This window comes from Plectropomus leopardus, chromosome 4 (assembly GCF_026936395.1).
Source record: "Plectropomus leopardus strain MGB_pleo_1.0 chromosome 4, ASM2693639v1, whole genome shotgun sequence".
Classification (NCBI taxonomy): domain Eukaryota; kingdom Metazoa; phylum Chordata; class Actinopteri; order Perciformes; family Serranidae; genus Plectropomus; species Plectropomus leopardus.
In genome coordinates, this window is record NC_142179.1 from 17,382,745 (window position 1) to 17,397,038 (window position 14,294).

At 41.0% G+C, this 14,294-nt stretch overlaps 1 protein-coding gene across 1 annotated transcript; it reads right to left on the minus strand.

The window, feature by feature from the left end:
- On the minus strand, positions 1 to 12,872 carry fem1c (fem-1 homolog c). The gene is made up of 6 exons (XM_042487681.2): positions 11,518 to 12,872; positions 5,308 to 5,477; positions 4,996 to 5,184; positions 4,030 to 4,541; positions 3,145 to 3,321; positions 1 to 1,995 (listed from the first exon to the last, which is right to left on the minus strand). The coding sequence occupies exons 1-6, from the start codon at positions 12,059 to 12,061 to the stop codon at positions 1,731 to 1,733; spliced, it is 1,857 nt and encodes a 618-aa protein (XP_042343615.1). The 5' UTR covers positions 12,062 to 12,872; the 3' UTR covers positions 1 to 1,730.
- Between the last annotated feature and the right edge of the window lie 1,422 nt (positions 12,873 to 14,294).

Below are 14,294 nucleotides of genomic sequence, written 5' to 3' on the forward strand. Positions count from 1 at the left end.
ACAAGTGCAACATGGGTTTATTGTCAAACTGGTTATTAAGACATGAACTTGATTAATGCCATATCAAATCTTAAACTCCGCTGTAGTAAAGTGCAGATTCAAATCAAGTTGCCCTGGGAGTCATCATACATTTTCTATGTCTGGTTTTGAACTGTCAGGTTAAATAGACTGCAATATGAAATCCTATGAATTATGAAAAGCCCTTTTTTCAACCCACACATCTAAAAGCTAATGTGCAAACAAGATAATTCACAAAGCTTTACTATTCTGTAAGTCAAGGCGCCCTCCCGCTGTCTTCAGTTCTCATACAATTGGATGACGGTTGTAAAAAACCAGCAGAACTATCCTAGCTGTCGTCTAGTTTGGAGTCTAGGAGTTCTCATGAAAGGTTCTCTGCAGTGACCGGTTGGCTGATATGCTGCTGCTGCTGCACATGCACAGTGGGCCAATGTTGGTAGCCAACCCTAGATTTTTTTTTTTCCTTTTTGATCATGATTATTAAAAGAACGATGGCATTTCAAAGGTCAGCCATGTAACACATTAAGAGGTCACTTCTGTGCACAAGCCTGCACACTCCAGCTGTTGTAGACACCGAGTTTGGCCGTTGTGGGTCGTAGTGGCAGTCATGTGCATTATGGAATCTCCATGAGTGCCACTTCACCAGACTCTTGTCCTCAATAATTTGTGTAAGCTCAAAAAAAAACACTCGGCATACAAGAAACACACTGTGGCACTCACACACACACATACACTCCAATTCATTCGCTCTTCTTACAACAATCAGTACAATGGTTTTGTATCCCCTTCCTTCTCTGAGTGAAGGGAGGGGATACTGAAGGAAACGGCAGCAATGAGGTAAACACAAAAACTCATGAGATATTGCACAGACGAGTGCCGGCACAGAATACAACAGTCTCTCTTTCCAACAGCCTAGCCTGTGCATAGGAAGAATAAAGCACTTATGGTGTTCGCAGACATTAAACCCTTCTTGTAAAGCTTTGTTATACACTAAAGAGGGAACGACAAATGAGTCTAGAATCCACACTACTTGGCAGATATCCAGAGTTGCATGACAATAACTAAATGTTTTGTAAAAGTACAAAAAAAGAGTAACCTAAGAGTAACTGAGGAAGGGTCCATGACTGTTGGCAACAGTGATGGGACGAACAAAAAAATAACCTGAAGTCCCAGCATATGTAGAAATGCCTCAATCTTTGTTTTGAGAAGAGAGGAGCAGGCAAAGTTGAGGCTGGGTTGAAGCCAGCATGGAGAAAAATCTCTCAAGTTTCATTCAATAAATAGCATAGTGGATTATGCAAAAAAAAAAAAAAGTCAAATTTTTCTAAAGCAAAAATATGTAAACCCCGTGCTCAGTTCATCCAGAGATACAACTATGTTTGTCCATGTTGCAATCTGCTCGTAATACATCCCCACAGATCTGAGAGCTGTGGCTCCATGAGAGCAAACAGAGGAAGAAAATGGTAACTCATTCCCCCGTTTACTCATTTTTCAGTTTATTCTGGTTGAATGAAGACATTTTTGTCCACACGAATATTCAAGTTCATACTCCAAATAGTTTGCAAACCTCGCCCACAAAATTGTGTCCTTCTGCTCCTCAAACACTTTGTGGGTCAGGCTTTGAACTAAAATGCTCCTCAGACTGTTCAGTCCACTTGATGTGATCACACCCTCTCCTCTTTTCATCCATCCACTCCCCTTCTTCACGATTATTATCTGTGGAGCAAGACAAAGGCCTCTAGTTTCTCGGGGATGTTTCCCCGGTAATCGAGGCTGTGCTTGACGATGGCCCTGGCGGCCAGGCACTGCAGCGTGGTGTGGTTAATGGGCTGGATTACATTCCTGGACAGCTCCTTCTCGTCCAGGAGGTCGCAGGCCGTTTGTTGGAAGGCGTTGGTGCTGTCAAAGTGAGTCCCGCATGATATCAGCAGGTTCATGATGTCAGGGTGACCGTTGGATGCAGCTATGTGAAGGGGGCTGGTGGGTTGGGAAAGATAATAGATCCACTATGTGATTTTACTACAAAACAAGTAATCATGGACATTTCATGCTATTTGTTTAACTGGTGGCTGTCATAATGGCACAATGAAGGAGCTTTTTCTTTCTTTTTTTATTTTAGGGCTGTGCCCAACTCAGAATTATACCAGTCAAATTGGATTTGGTTGTTTAATATCAATATCCAATTCTTTGTTTTGGTTTTCGATACAAAGTTTTTCAGTTTAACGGGGCTCCGCGGGAAGTTCAGTGTGACAGCAGCATTCCCATCATATAGTAAGCAACACTTTTTCCCAACACTAGATATCAAACAAAAGCCAGAGACTGCAGCATATTAACCTGCTGTAAGCTGCAAATTCACTGTTACTGAGCAGGTCTCTCCTCCTCTGTGCCCCTGTCTATCCGCTGCCTGCATGTCTGAAGCTCCAAAGAGTAGCGAAAAAGTCAAGAGAATTCACTACACAGCAAAATCTGGGGACCAAAATGTCCCCAGAAGTACACTGCACAGCACATCGACTAGCAAAAGAACAAAAGAACGGCAGCTTGACTTTTAGCAATCTCAGTCGGCCGAGGGTCTTCAACTGATGATTTGAATCTTGATCTTTTAAAGGGCAGCCCTATTTTTTTTCATTTACCTTCTCGGTTTATGGACATACGTAGTAAACCTTAAGTAACCCTTTCTACTATGTTTTTTTATTATCAAGTATGGTATGAGGTATGAGAGCTTAAAGGTATACCTATCAGGATTGTGGTTTAATGTTTGTAAACACGCTCATCAGCGAAAGTTGAGGTAAAAATCCATCCCAAATTCACTGTTGTTTGGAGTTTACCCTCGCTTCATTTGTGTTTTTCCTTTGCATGCCTGCTGCTTACAGTCTGACAACTGGTCATCACCAGCCATGACCTTGCCTGAGCGCTGTTGGGATACACAGCCACAAACGTTCCCAACACAGAAAGTACAAAATACAGGCAGAGGGCGGTCTCTGCAGAAAAATACACCGCCACACACTACTGGTGGGTCATGAGTGATTATTGAGAGGGATTGCTTCTGCAGGAGTCTGTGCATTGTTTTTTGAGGAAATTTCTGCATAGTGTATCTTAAACGAAGAACTAAAAACAAAACAAACTGACCTGTTGTCATCTTCATCACGGCTGTTCACATCTGCCCCGCACTCAAGAAGGATGGAGGCGACTGTGAGGGAGGGGAACTTGCAGACGGGATAGCGGCCCACACAGGTGGTGTTGCGGTCGACTGCCAGGTGTAGTGGACTGTAGCCATTCTTACCACACGGCTGGAGCTTCAGGAACCTGTGGTGATGTGGACAGATGTAAATTTTTCAGTCTAAGAAGAGCAAAAGGTGACCTTGAACTATAACTTTTATGGTAACGGCAGTGAGGGACAATGTCCCAGCTGAAAGTGAAGATTTCAGTTTGGCTTGAACCATGTGGTTCATGGTGGTCCATGATCGTAAAATGCGTCTAAATGGTCATGGCCTGGGCCCCTGCAGATACCAAAACACACACCTTGCAACTTTTTTTTTTTTGTGCCTGTCAGAGGGACTGAGTCATAGAAGACAGCCAGAAAACTGTAATGTCATTGAGTCTCATGCCGGTGGCTTAAAAAAAAAAAAAGGAGAGACGTGACAATGTACACTTGATGTTTGTGATATGGTTAAGTTGTACATCTTACGTGGAAATAACTGAGTACCATCAATATATCGTCCGCCCTTTGTTCAACTGTCACTCTTATTTGCTGAAAAAGGGGGATAAGAAAGTTGCTCTGACTGGAGCAAGTTGACAGTACGGCACCAAATACAAGTCAGGACATGGAAAGACATTTTTAGAAATGAGGTTAAAGAAAATCAGAGCCACAAAAAAATACAGATTTCACTCAAAACTGCCCTATTTTGCACTGCACGAACACACGTGAAGGACCTCACTCTACCAGATTACCGAGGCAGTTTTCCTCACTGAAGAAAAATCAAGGCACCTTAAGTAATTTATACAGAAACTCACTTGTAGATGGTTTCCTTCTTAAAGTGGTCCTGTTCTGCAGTACAAGGCACCTTCTCTAAGAGACAAATAAGGTGCAGGATGATTGACAGGGCTTTGCTGAGCTGTGCAGGGTCAGGAGGCATCGGTCCATTTTGTTTAACGGCCCGCTCAATCTCCAACACGCTCTTGGAAAGGATCCCCATCAAGTCCTCAAATGACACCGATGTCCCCAGAAGCCCTTTGGCTCTGTCCTGCAGCATGAAGGAGAAGAGTTCAGCGAATGACAGCAGGCTGGAGGCTGTCATGGGGCTGAGGGGGTCCAGGTTGCTCTGCTGCATGTCCAATGCATACTTCCACAGATTGATACAGCGCTCAAAGTTCCCAGAGTCAGCGTAGACGGCGCCTCTGTAACGGATGTAATAAGACGTGTCTGGATGTTGTGGGCCGAGGATTCTTTCACGGATGAGCAGTGCCTGCATGCGCATCTCATCCGGGTCAGATATCAGCCCGTCCAGCTCTTCTCCATTTGTTACCTAGGAGGAGGATTACAAGGTCAAAACAATGGCACAGTACAGCAATTAAGGCAGTTTAAGGTTTTCCTGTACAATGAAGTCATGCTTAAGAGCTGACACTAGACTGCTGCAGTATGTTTTCTGTATATGTGGCAAAAATTATAGTAATACGTTTTATGTTTCCCTTGTGCCTGAAGTGTGTTTTTTGTGGAAACAAGCAAGGTCCTAAATATCTGTTTCTCTTGGTTTCCATTTCTTCACAGCTAATGCAAAATTTTGCAGGCTGTGTCTCAGATACAAGAGACTACTTTCAAGTTTTTTTGTGCACAGTGAATTTAAAAGCAGTCTCCCTGCTAAACTCTGTGCTGCCTTTATCAAATTATGACCACTTCTGCAATAATACAATATATTTCAAGACCATTCAATGCAATGCGACTCACTCTGGGGTGGTCCCTAGTAGAAAGAAAGTACTCACCTCCCTGGCGTAGTCATATGCCATGATTAGCTGCTTGGGTTCTGGTTTATGGACAATGTTGTTACTGTCCATGTACCTGAGGTCCATGGCTCTTTTCCAGTATTTCAAAGCTCCGAGCAGGTCTCTCTTCTTGTCAACAAATGTGGCACCCAAGAGCTCCAGGGCATCGACGCGCTCTGTGTGGCTTGTCTGCAAATGAAAGAAAATACTTTTTTCATATATTTCTCCAAGATGAATAGATTAAATGCATCAAAGCAAGAGCCTCCCACACAGGTAGACAAACTTTCCATTGTCAGTGACAAAAACCCTGACCTGCGGATGTGTCGTCAGGTCATCCACAATGTTAGTGTGTCCTGTGACGCTGGCAGAGAGCAGAGGCGTCATGCCATAGCCGTCCTGCTCCATGGATGCTCCAAACTGCAGTAACATCCGCATGATCTCCAGACTGCCCGACTCTGCACAGTCATGAAGCGCTGTGTTTCCTGTGAACAAATGACCATTTATGGTTTCTTTTCAGCAACAGAATTAGTCAGCATACACAAGTAATGCTAGATGATCTGCACATACATTTAAATGAAGATCTTACAACCATGCTGCTGGAGGAAGAGGTAATTGTGGCATGCACTTATCCTATATGACTGCTGGGAACCCCAGCATTTTTGATAGAGCAGAAATGGTTTTGGTGCCACTGTTTGGTTTGCAAACTGTAAACAAGAAAAACATTCGGCCAACCTTTCTGTTTCTATAGACAGAGCTAGAGCGTTACAGCAAAGCCAGGAGTACAGCAGTACACTGTCCATTCTCTCGGATATATTCAAAACAGCTGTCGTTGATATCAGGATTCTTATGGAAACGGCCATCAAGTCACTTGTCTGCAGCACGCTCACTTAAACCACCTGATTACCATCATCGTCCAGGTGCAACTTGCCATACTCGCAGTATATTTGATCAGCACCACCTGATTTTGCCATTTGATCACTTTTTTGAGTTTTTTTAAGAGAGAGGGAGCGGGAGAGAGGGAGAGATGGGTTTCTCTCTTTCTGCTTTTATACACTTTGTGTCCTTGGTGTCAGGCATCCCAAAATGCATAAGTACAGTTTATACAGCCCTAGAACCAACAAAAATCTAATAAGATAAAGGAAAGCAGGACCCTGAAATTAATCTCTGCCGAGCACCAAATGCAGGTAGATTTTCTGTTTGGAGTTAATCTTGGTAGGTGTTTGCACCAAAATAGTCGTGTAATTAACAATGCTGAGAGTCTCTGCAGCGTGTTGGTGTCATTTAGGGGTGCATGGCTCTGCTGCTCATTGCTCCTGTGCTGTCTCTGTGTCACACACACACACACACATACACACACACACACACACACACACACACACACACACACACACACACACACACACACACACACACACACACACACACACACACACACACACACATACACACACACACACACAAAACCTGACCATCACGAGTGCCACTTGATTTGCAGTGCTGTTTACCATACATGAGATCAGCTGATCCACTAAACTGTTACTTGATGCTGGTCTACCACTAGCTAATGTTGCACACATACTTCTGAAGGCGGGGAGATATTAAGACAGAGGCCACATAGACTGAACCAAGACAACCCTCTTTTGTTGCCTCTTACAGTGACAGCGACAGTGCATTAGCTCCACTTCCTCCATTCGTACCTTTCAAAATAAAAGCCCTAAATATAAACAGTGCTTCATTGCTCACCAGAGCAAACCTATTTACATGCTGAGGCTGTGCTGATGAGTGTTTACAATACATTTAACAATTTTTGCTCTGGCCTTTTCTTTAAGTTTGTGTTCCATATAATATAATATTATCTTAGTAAAACTCACTGAAACAAACGTATCCGTAAAACTGATACTGCAAAAAGGAAAATGTATCATTCTGGCCAATAAAAAAAATTGCCTGACCAGCCACCTTGCCCAGGGAGTCAAAACGTTAATTTCAGACACCAGAGGAAAGTTTACCAACTATCTGAAACAGGTTAGTTTTAAATACAGTAATTCTATATCCTAGATAGATTCCTGCTGTAGTGTCCCTTTGATAGTGTACATCTGCTGCCCACTGATTCATGCATTCAAACAAAACCCTATGTAAGTAACATTTACATACATGGTTTCATGACAAGTATCTGTTACGTGAAAGCAAAAGTGTGGAGGCAGAATACTACTAAGCCTCTGCATGCCTTGCCCATTCTTGTCCTATAAACTTTTCTTTCAAATAGGTCACTCAGCCCTGGAAATCTGGGTCAATCATCAACAAAAACATTGTGGAAAAAAAGGTTTCCTCAGATGGTTCTTCCTGGAGTTAAACATGAGTAGTTAGGGTTCTGGAAAACAATATCAGAAAAACAACAACCTCAACACACATAAATGTCATCAAGTAAATCAGTTCAACACACCTCATGTCCATCCCTATCAGCCTAATAATGTCAATGTAATTCTTTTGTGTAATGCTGCTTTGCTTTCGCTTGCATCTAGCTTCTCCGCTCTCAGTCCACTAAGGCTAATCCATATTCAAGCAGGCCAGACCAAACAGGGTTAGTCAGAGATTAACCATTATTTATACTCTGCAGTTTCTGCCAAAACTACACTGATCAGATTATTTTTTACTCTTGACAAAGAAAACTTGGGGGCTGCAGCGGGGATTTTCCTCTATTTTATATAGATGGATAAAACGAGTGAAGTTAACACTGTAGAAAAAATGATTAACATTACTGTTGTGGTGTTGGGGGACTGAATGCTTTTAAACAAACAAGTGATTATGTTTTAATATTTTTGGATTTTAAATGCAGTTTGCCACAAAGGAAATTTAGACTATTACATCATCATTACATCATCAATGTTTATGTTTCCATGAATTTCTCACAATGCCTCTTTTGGATGTTCCTCAAAACCAACTGCCACCAAATTTGGCACATTTTCTGGGGGAAAGTGTTTAATTGTTTTACATGGTGAAGGTAATATGTTGACCTTTGCTTATCTGGGTGATAAATTCACCTCTACAAACAAAACAAGTTAATCCAAAAACCAAGGAAATCCTTTCCAACGCCAGGTATTAGTCTGAATGCTCCTTATCCATGTCCAGACTGAATTTAGGCTACCTTAAGCTGAAGAGAGAAGGGAGCCTCACTAACAGGTTTTCTACGGAAGGAATTGAATAAACTAAGTGTTGGTTTGTCTGGGGGGGAAGGGAGTTTATCATAGCTTTTAAAACAGTTTGAATGAGATTATAGTGCCCTGACCATTTTTTTCTAACTTGCGTGCCTTCCTCCATCAACACAAGGTCCATTGTTATTTGGAAATATGCCACTTCATATCCAATATTACACATTTCCTGATGGTTCTGCTGTTGTGGGAAAGAAATCTGAATAATGAGCCTCAATTGCCATATGATACTGACTAGCTCGTTTGTAAGCACATGCATTGATTTGTGCACAACAGAGCACCTGCGTCCTGATATTCCACTGGTCAGGAGAACTAGGTCTCTACTCCGGCGTTTTGGCTAAAGTTAATGAATTCATCAGGTTCATCAGGCCAGCCATAGATAAGCTGCAACAGCACTGTTGTGACCAAAGAGTGGGAGATGAAAACCAATACACTGCTTGCAAGTTTGTCAGATTCCTGCATGAGGATAACACATACACCACATTTACAGTATATGAATGTTTTGAGAGTATGATAATTTTGGAACACACTGACTATACAGATGGTCTGCCAAATCATTCGCTGGCTCTTGGGACTCGTTTTGTTGGTGTGTCTGTGCAACGACACGGACAGGCAGAACAGTTAAACAGTTAAACAGTACACAGCAGCAGGATCAGAGGTCTTTGAAAACGTTTCAGTGTTTTCTTCTCTATATATCTCTAACTTATTCAGTCTTCCTTTCAAACTCGGGGCACATGTATTTGAATGTGTGTTTTATCGCTGCTTAGGAGGAGATAGACAGTAATTAGTAGTGTCGCATCATCACTTCTTGATGGTTAGGGGCTGACATTACCGCAGTCAACTGGTGTTAGTGGATTTTTTGCAGCGGGAATGAGGCTATAGTGACCAAACTGGAATTACACCATCTGGATCCATCATGTGATGCCATGGGGCCGAGAAAGGCTTTTTCCTATTGACTTACATTGGGAAAGAGACATCTTTAAATTAGTGAATACATTTTTGTAAGCATAAAAATCTCTGCGAAATGACTAATTTTATGATCAAGATTTAATACATTCAGTTTATTAACATTTGAAAAGTCTAGGGGAGCCACAAGATTAAATAATTTGATCGCCAAGCAAGCTAGCAGAGTGCTAAACAGGAAGTCAGCCGTTCGCCGGCTTAAGTCTCTAGTGCAATCCAAAAGATCTGGGAACCTTCAGCTGAAAACAGCAGAAAAAAAGGCTTTTTTTTTTTGCTTCATGCATCACTGAGTAGCTCTCAGAGGAATGAATTGGGCCCCACATCCATGCTGTATTCAGTTTTTCTTAATACATTCATGGCAGTTGCTCAAACTACATAACGTTACCCACCAGCGTGAGTGTTTATTGGTCCGGAGCTTTCTAAAGGTTCTAAGGTTTCTACCTTTTGAGCACAATCCAATGGCACAGTCCTTTTTCATCAATTTCAAAAATATTTACGTCTTTCTACTGCACAGACAGCCTAGTTTTATATGAGGACTCTCTCTATAAGGACAAAATACTACTTTAAGGATAAATTGATCATTTTTCCTGCCCCCAAAACTAGTCACTTTATAAATCCACTGCAACAAATATGTATTCAAACTAACCACAACAGCTGTGCCCCATGAAGGTCGAAACAACACACATTTGCCAAGCCTATTACACATCTACAGCGGCCATGTGTTTGAGCCACAAAATTATTTAATGGATAAGCAATCCTTTGGTCTGTTATCTCACAGAATACAATACCCTAAAAACCGGATGGACACTGGTTTTCATGTACTCATAAAATACCTTTCAAAGAGAGCTTATGACACACCCACAGAGTCAGCCCAAGCTGACGTAGTCATCACAGAAGTTTTCCATTGTGAAACCAGAAGTTTGTGTTATTCTGTTGAGTCATTACATGCGGAAACATGTAAATGCTTTAATTATTATCTCATATTGTTGATCCCTACTGGTTTTTACAAAGTCTTCATTAAGATATCTGTGTGTTATCACCTGTGATATATACAGGTATTTTACCTGTTTAGAATACCAGCATTTTTTATTCGATTTCCTCTGTTTACTTGCTATGAGATCATGACATACCTTTACCTGAACCAAAAGGAGAGAGCACATTAGGTCAGTTTTAGCTTCTCTGCACTAAATTCCAGTGACATTTAGAGTTGATTTTAAGACCACCCTACCTGTAAACAAAGCTCTAAATGGTTTTGGACCAAGGTACATTGCTAACTCCCTTGTGAACTATTTGCCTTAACCAACACTGGGATCATCTTCTTTATTGGAGGTTTCCAGCAACGACCAAAGGAAAATCTCTGATACGGTACTAATTTTTTTTTTTTGTTTAGGAAGCTTAAAACATATCTGTTAACTCTATCCTTTAACTAGCTCTGACTTTCTAAAACTCTTCTTTTTACTCTTCAGGCTACTGCAGTTCTTTTAAAATGTTGAATCTAAATTGATTTTATGATTTACGGTGTTATTTTATGACTTATTTTTTGTTTTACTGTGTTTTAAAATGTCCTTTTATGCTGAATTGCCTTGCTGGCCTGTTTTATGTTCATGTCATATCACTGTGCTTGTAATGCCCTTATTGTAAAGCATTTAAGGTGCTATATACTGTAAAACATTAAACAAAAATCCATTCATTTTACTAGCCTTGAGTGGCTACACATTTTAACAAATAAAGGCCTATCTCAATTAGAGGCCCGGTCTGGTAGTCATGCAGTTCATTTTTATAGAAGTTCTTTGGATGTATAAAACAGGATGTTGGCTACCCGCTGGACATAAGCTGCTTAAATCACACATATATATCAATTTTTTTTAAAATGTTGAGAGTGTGAAAATGCTACACATCTTTAGCTTGGTGATATTCTCCACCATTCATTCTACTGAAACCATGAGCACCAAAGAAGTAATACTATCATAGTAAACAAGAGGTTAACATAAACAATTTGACTGTATTTCCCATCTTTGCTAAGCAACAGTTTTGCAAGAAAGTAAATAAAAGTCTGCCCCATGTAGACACCCATCACAAATATAAGCCTGTTGGCTTCAGTGATTTAAGCAAATTTAAGCAAATAATAACCTGGGCTCTAAGGTAAATAAAGTGTATTATTATTATTATTATTATTATTATTATTATTACCTTTATTATCTATTGAGCTGACATTTGTCTTGGAACAGGGAATTTAACCCATATTGAACCCTGAAATGTACAGTTTCTTTTTTCTGGATGAGACACCTTGTCAATAAAAAAGGCTACTGTATGTCATTTGTTGCTGATAGCTGTTTGTCTGCCGCCCCCTCACCTTTTACACTTTTCCTGTTGACGTCTGCGCCTCTCTCCAAGAGATACTGTGCTATCTCCTTGTGTCCTTTGTAGCAGGAAATCATGAGACACGTGTGGCCGTGTCTGTTGGCCACCTCCAGGTCAGCTTTGTGCTCCACCAGGTATTTCACAATGTCCAGGTGGCCGTCAAAGCAAGCTGCCCTCAGTGGTGTAGAGTTGGTCAGGGTGGTGCTGTTCACAGATGCTCCGTGGCCCAGCAAGGACTGGACCACCTTCAGGTGACCCGCCGCAGAAGCTGCCCAAAGGGGAGGCGCTCCCTCGATGGTCTCCCCGTCAAAGTTCACGGACCCACCGACCTCAACGGGAGCGCTGCAGCACTCCAGCAGATACTCTACCAGGTCCAGGTGACCGTACCTGGACGCCATCAGGAGCGGGGTGGCCCCGTTTGTCTTCTCGCCCATCAACTTGGTCACCTCGTGTCCATCTTTGTTCTCTAACAGTTTCTGAAGCAGCCGGAGTTTACCGTCCCTTGCTGCGTTAAACACTGCTGTCTTTAAATCCATCTCTGAGAGTTGGTTCAATGCTAATAAAAAGGCAACGATGTACGTGAAACAGTCGGTTAAGTGTAACCCGATGTGTAACGTTGCTGAGGACAGGTGGAGCTCGGGACTCTTTGTTTACAAGCTCCGACTCACTAGCTAACGGTAAGCCAATTGACGTTAGCTAGTTTTGGTTAAAATCGCACTATTTGTCTTTGTACACGCCAGTTTTAAAAATCAGCATCACCAGCCTGTTTTGTGTCTCTTTAAATCGACTAATAACGTTTGAGGCGACCCTTGGTCCAGTAATACATTTGTCGCCGAGTTAGCAAGGTGGCTAGTCAACTTCCTCGATCAACGTAGCTAACCGACTAGCTTCGCCAAGCTGAACTACTTTTCACCTCTTTATAGATCGTTCAACCGATACTCATCCGCTGATATTTCTCCTCTTCTAGCTCGTCTCCATTAGATCTGCCTCCAGCGCTTGTCATTGTCCCACAAAACACTACCGAGACATTATTTATATTCGCTTCCCGAGGGCCGAAAGAAATGTAGAAATCCACCCCCACCCGTTACGCCGTGCTGCTGTTAGCTTAGCCTGGGAAAGCGACGCTCGGTCGGCCAAACGGTTAGGAGATATCCCCGGTGTCCGAGCCGCACACACACGTCGAGAAACAAGCCAGAGACGTTATCCCCAAAACGGCGAACAACAGTCGTCCATGTAGCCACTCAGCGAGCTGACAATAATCTCGGCGGAGGGGATGGTAAATAGGGAAGGCTATCCACCCACGGCTCGACCGGATGATCACGACTCAGTTTCTGTCAAATCGCAAATCCAACGCAGTCTTTTTTCTCGGCTCGCGCATGTGATTGACGTGTGAGCGACCAATCACAGAGCTGCTAGACTCTGACGTAATCAATGGAAAAACAACAAAAAGGGATCGCTGCTCTTCGAGTACCTGGGACTTTTACAAATATATATATATATATATATATATATATATATATATATATATATATATATATATATAAAATTATCATGCAGAGAACATCAGAACTAATCGAAAAATCATTTGAAATATTACAGTATTGTGCAAAAGTCTTATGCCACCTTAAACTCATTTTAGCAAAGTTATGATCATACATATTTATTTCACAGCAGTGGTGGAGGAAGTACTCAGTTCCTTTACTTAAGTATAAATACCACACTGTGAAAATTTTCTGTTACAAGTAAAAGTCCTGCATTAAAAATGTTAAGTAAAAGCAAGTAAGTATAATCAGGAACATGTACTAATAGTATTAAAAGTAAAAGCATGCACTGAAGAAAAATAATTACCCCCCAACTATAGAAACACACAATTGTATATATATATATATATATGTGTGTGTGTGTATATACACACACTAAAAACTTGAAATGATATTAAAAAAATGTAACCCCAACTCAAAATAACCAATAACTGAAAATGGATGCCGAAACTCAATATTCTTAAAAAAAAAAAAAACATCATCCAAAACTCAAAATTATTTTAAAAAAAGAAAGAAAAAAGAAAGTCAGTTAATTGATTTAGCAAATAATTGTTTCAGTTGTACTTGTAAAAACTGTTTGGGCATTTATTTCAAGCAAAACATATTTTATAAATTCTTTTTACCTTTGTTTATGCATAAATCTTAACTTGTAAAGTAACGATAGCTGTCAGATAAATGAAGTTGAGTAAAAAGTTTAATATTTCCCTCTGAAATGTAGTGGAGTGAAAGTATTAGGTGACATGAAAAGAAAATACTCAAGTACAAGTACCTCACATTTGTACTTAAGTACAGTACTTGAGTAAACATACTTCCTTACATTCCAACACTCTTTAGTAAAATACAACCAGAACATACAAGAAATATGTATACAGTATTTAAAACGCAAATATTTCATAATAAAACAACATCAACAGGCTAAAGTTACAAGTGTGACCTCTCTGTCTACTTTGCATGTCTTGAACTCTCTTGGGCAAACAAGAGAGATGAGAACTACAATACTAATCGTCTGGTGTATTTCCACCAGGTCGCATTCAAGACATGTCCAAAGCTCAATATTGATTTGTTGCCGTTGTAAGACTCCATGTTTTGTCTTTACCCCTTTCTTTGTTGAGCATTACTTAAACAACTTGTGACAGTTTAACTCCCTGGAAGATGGCTACTGTGTAAGACCAAGTCCCTACCACATCTTTTCATTCAAAATGCCAAAACTACACAATTAGACAGGAAC

What these genes read in the sequence shown, in the direction of transcription:
- fem1c (XM_042487681.2), bottom strand. Translation starts at nt 12,061, where the DNA reads ATGGATTTAAAGACAGCAGTGTTTAACGCAGCAAGGGACGGTAAACTC. An exon ending in AAGAAGGAAACCATCTACAA is followed by an intron (nt 3,322 to 4,029) that starts GTGAGTTTCTGT and finishes ACATCACCACAG; the next exon opens with GTTCCTGAAGCTCCAGCCGT. An exon ending in CGTGATGAAGATGACAACAG is followed by an intron (nt 1,996 to 3,144) that starts GTCAGTTTGTTT and finishes CCAACCCACCAG; the next exon opens with CCCCCTTCACATAGCTGCAT.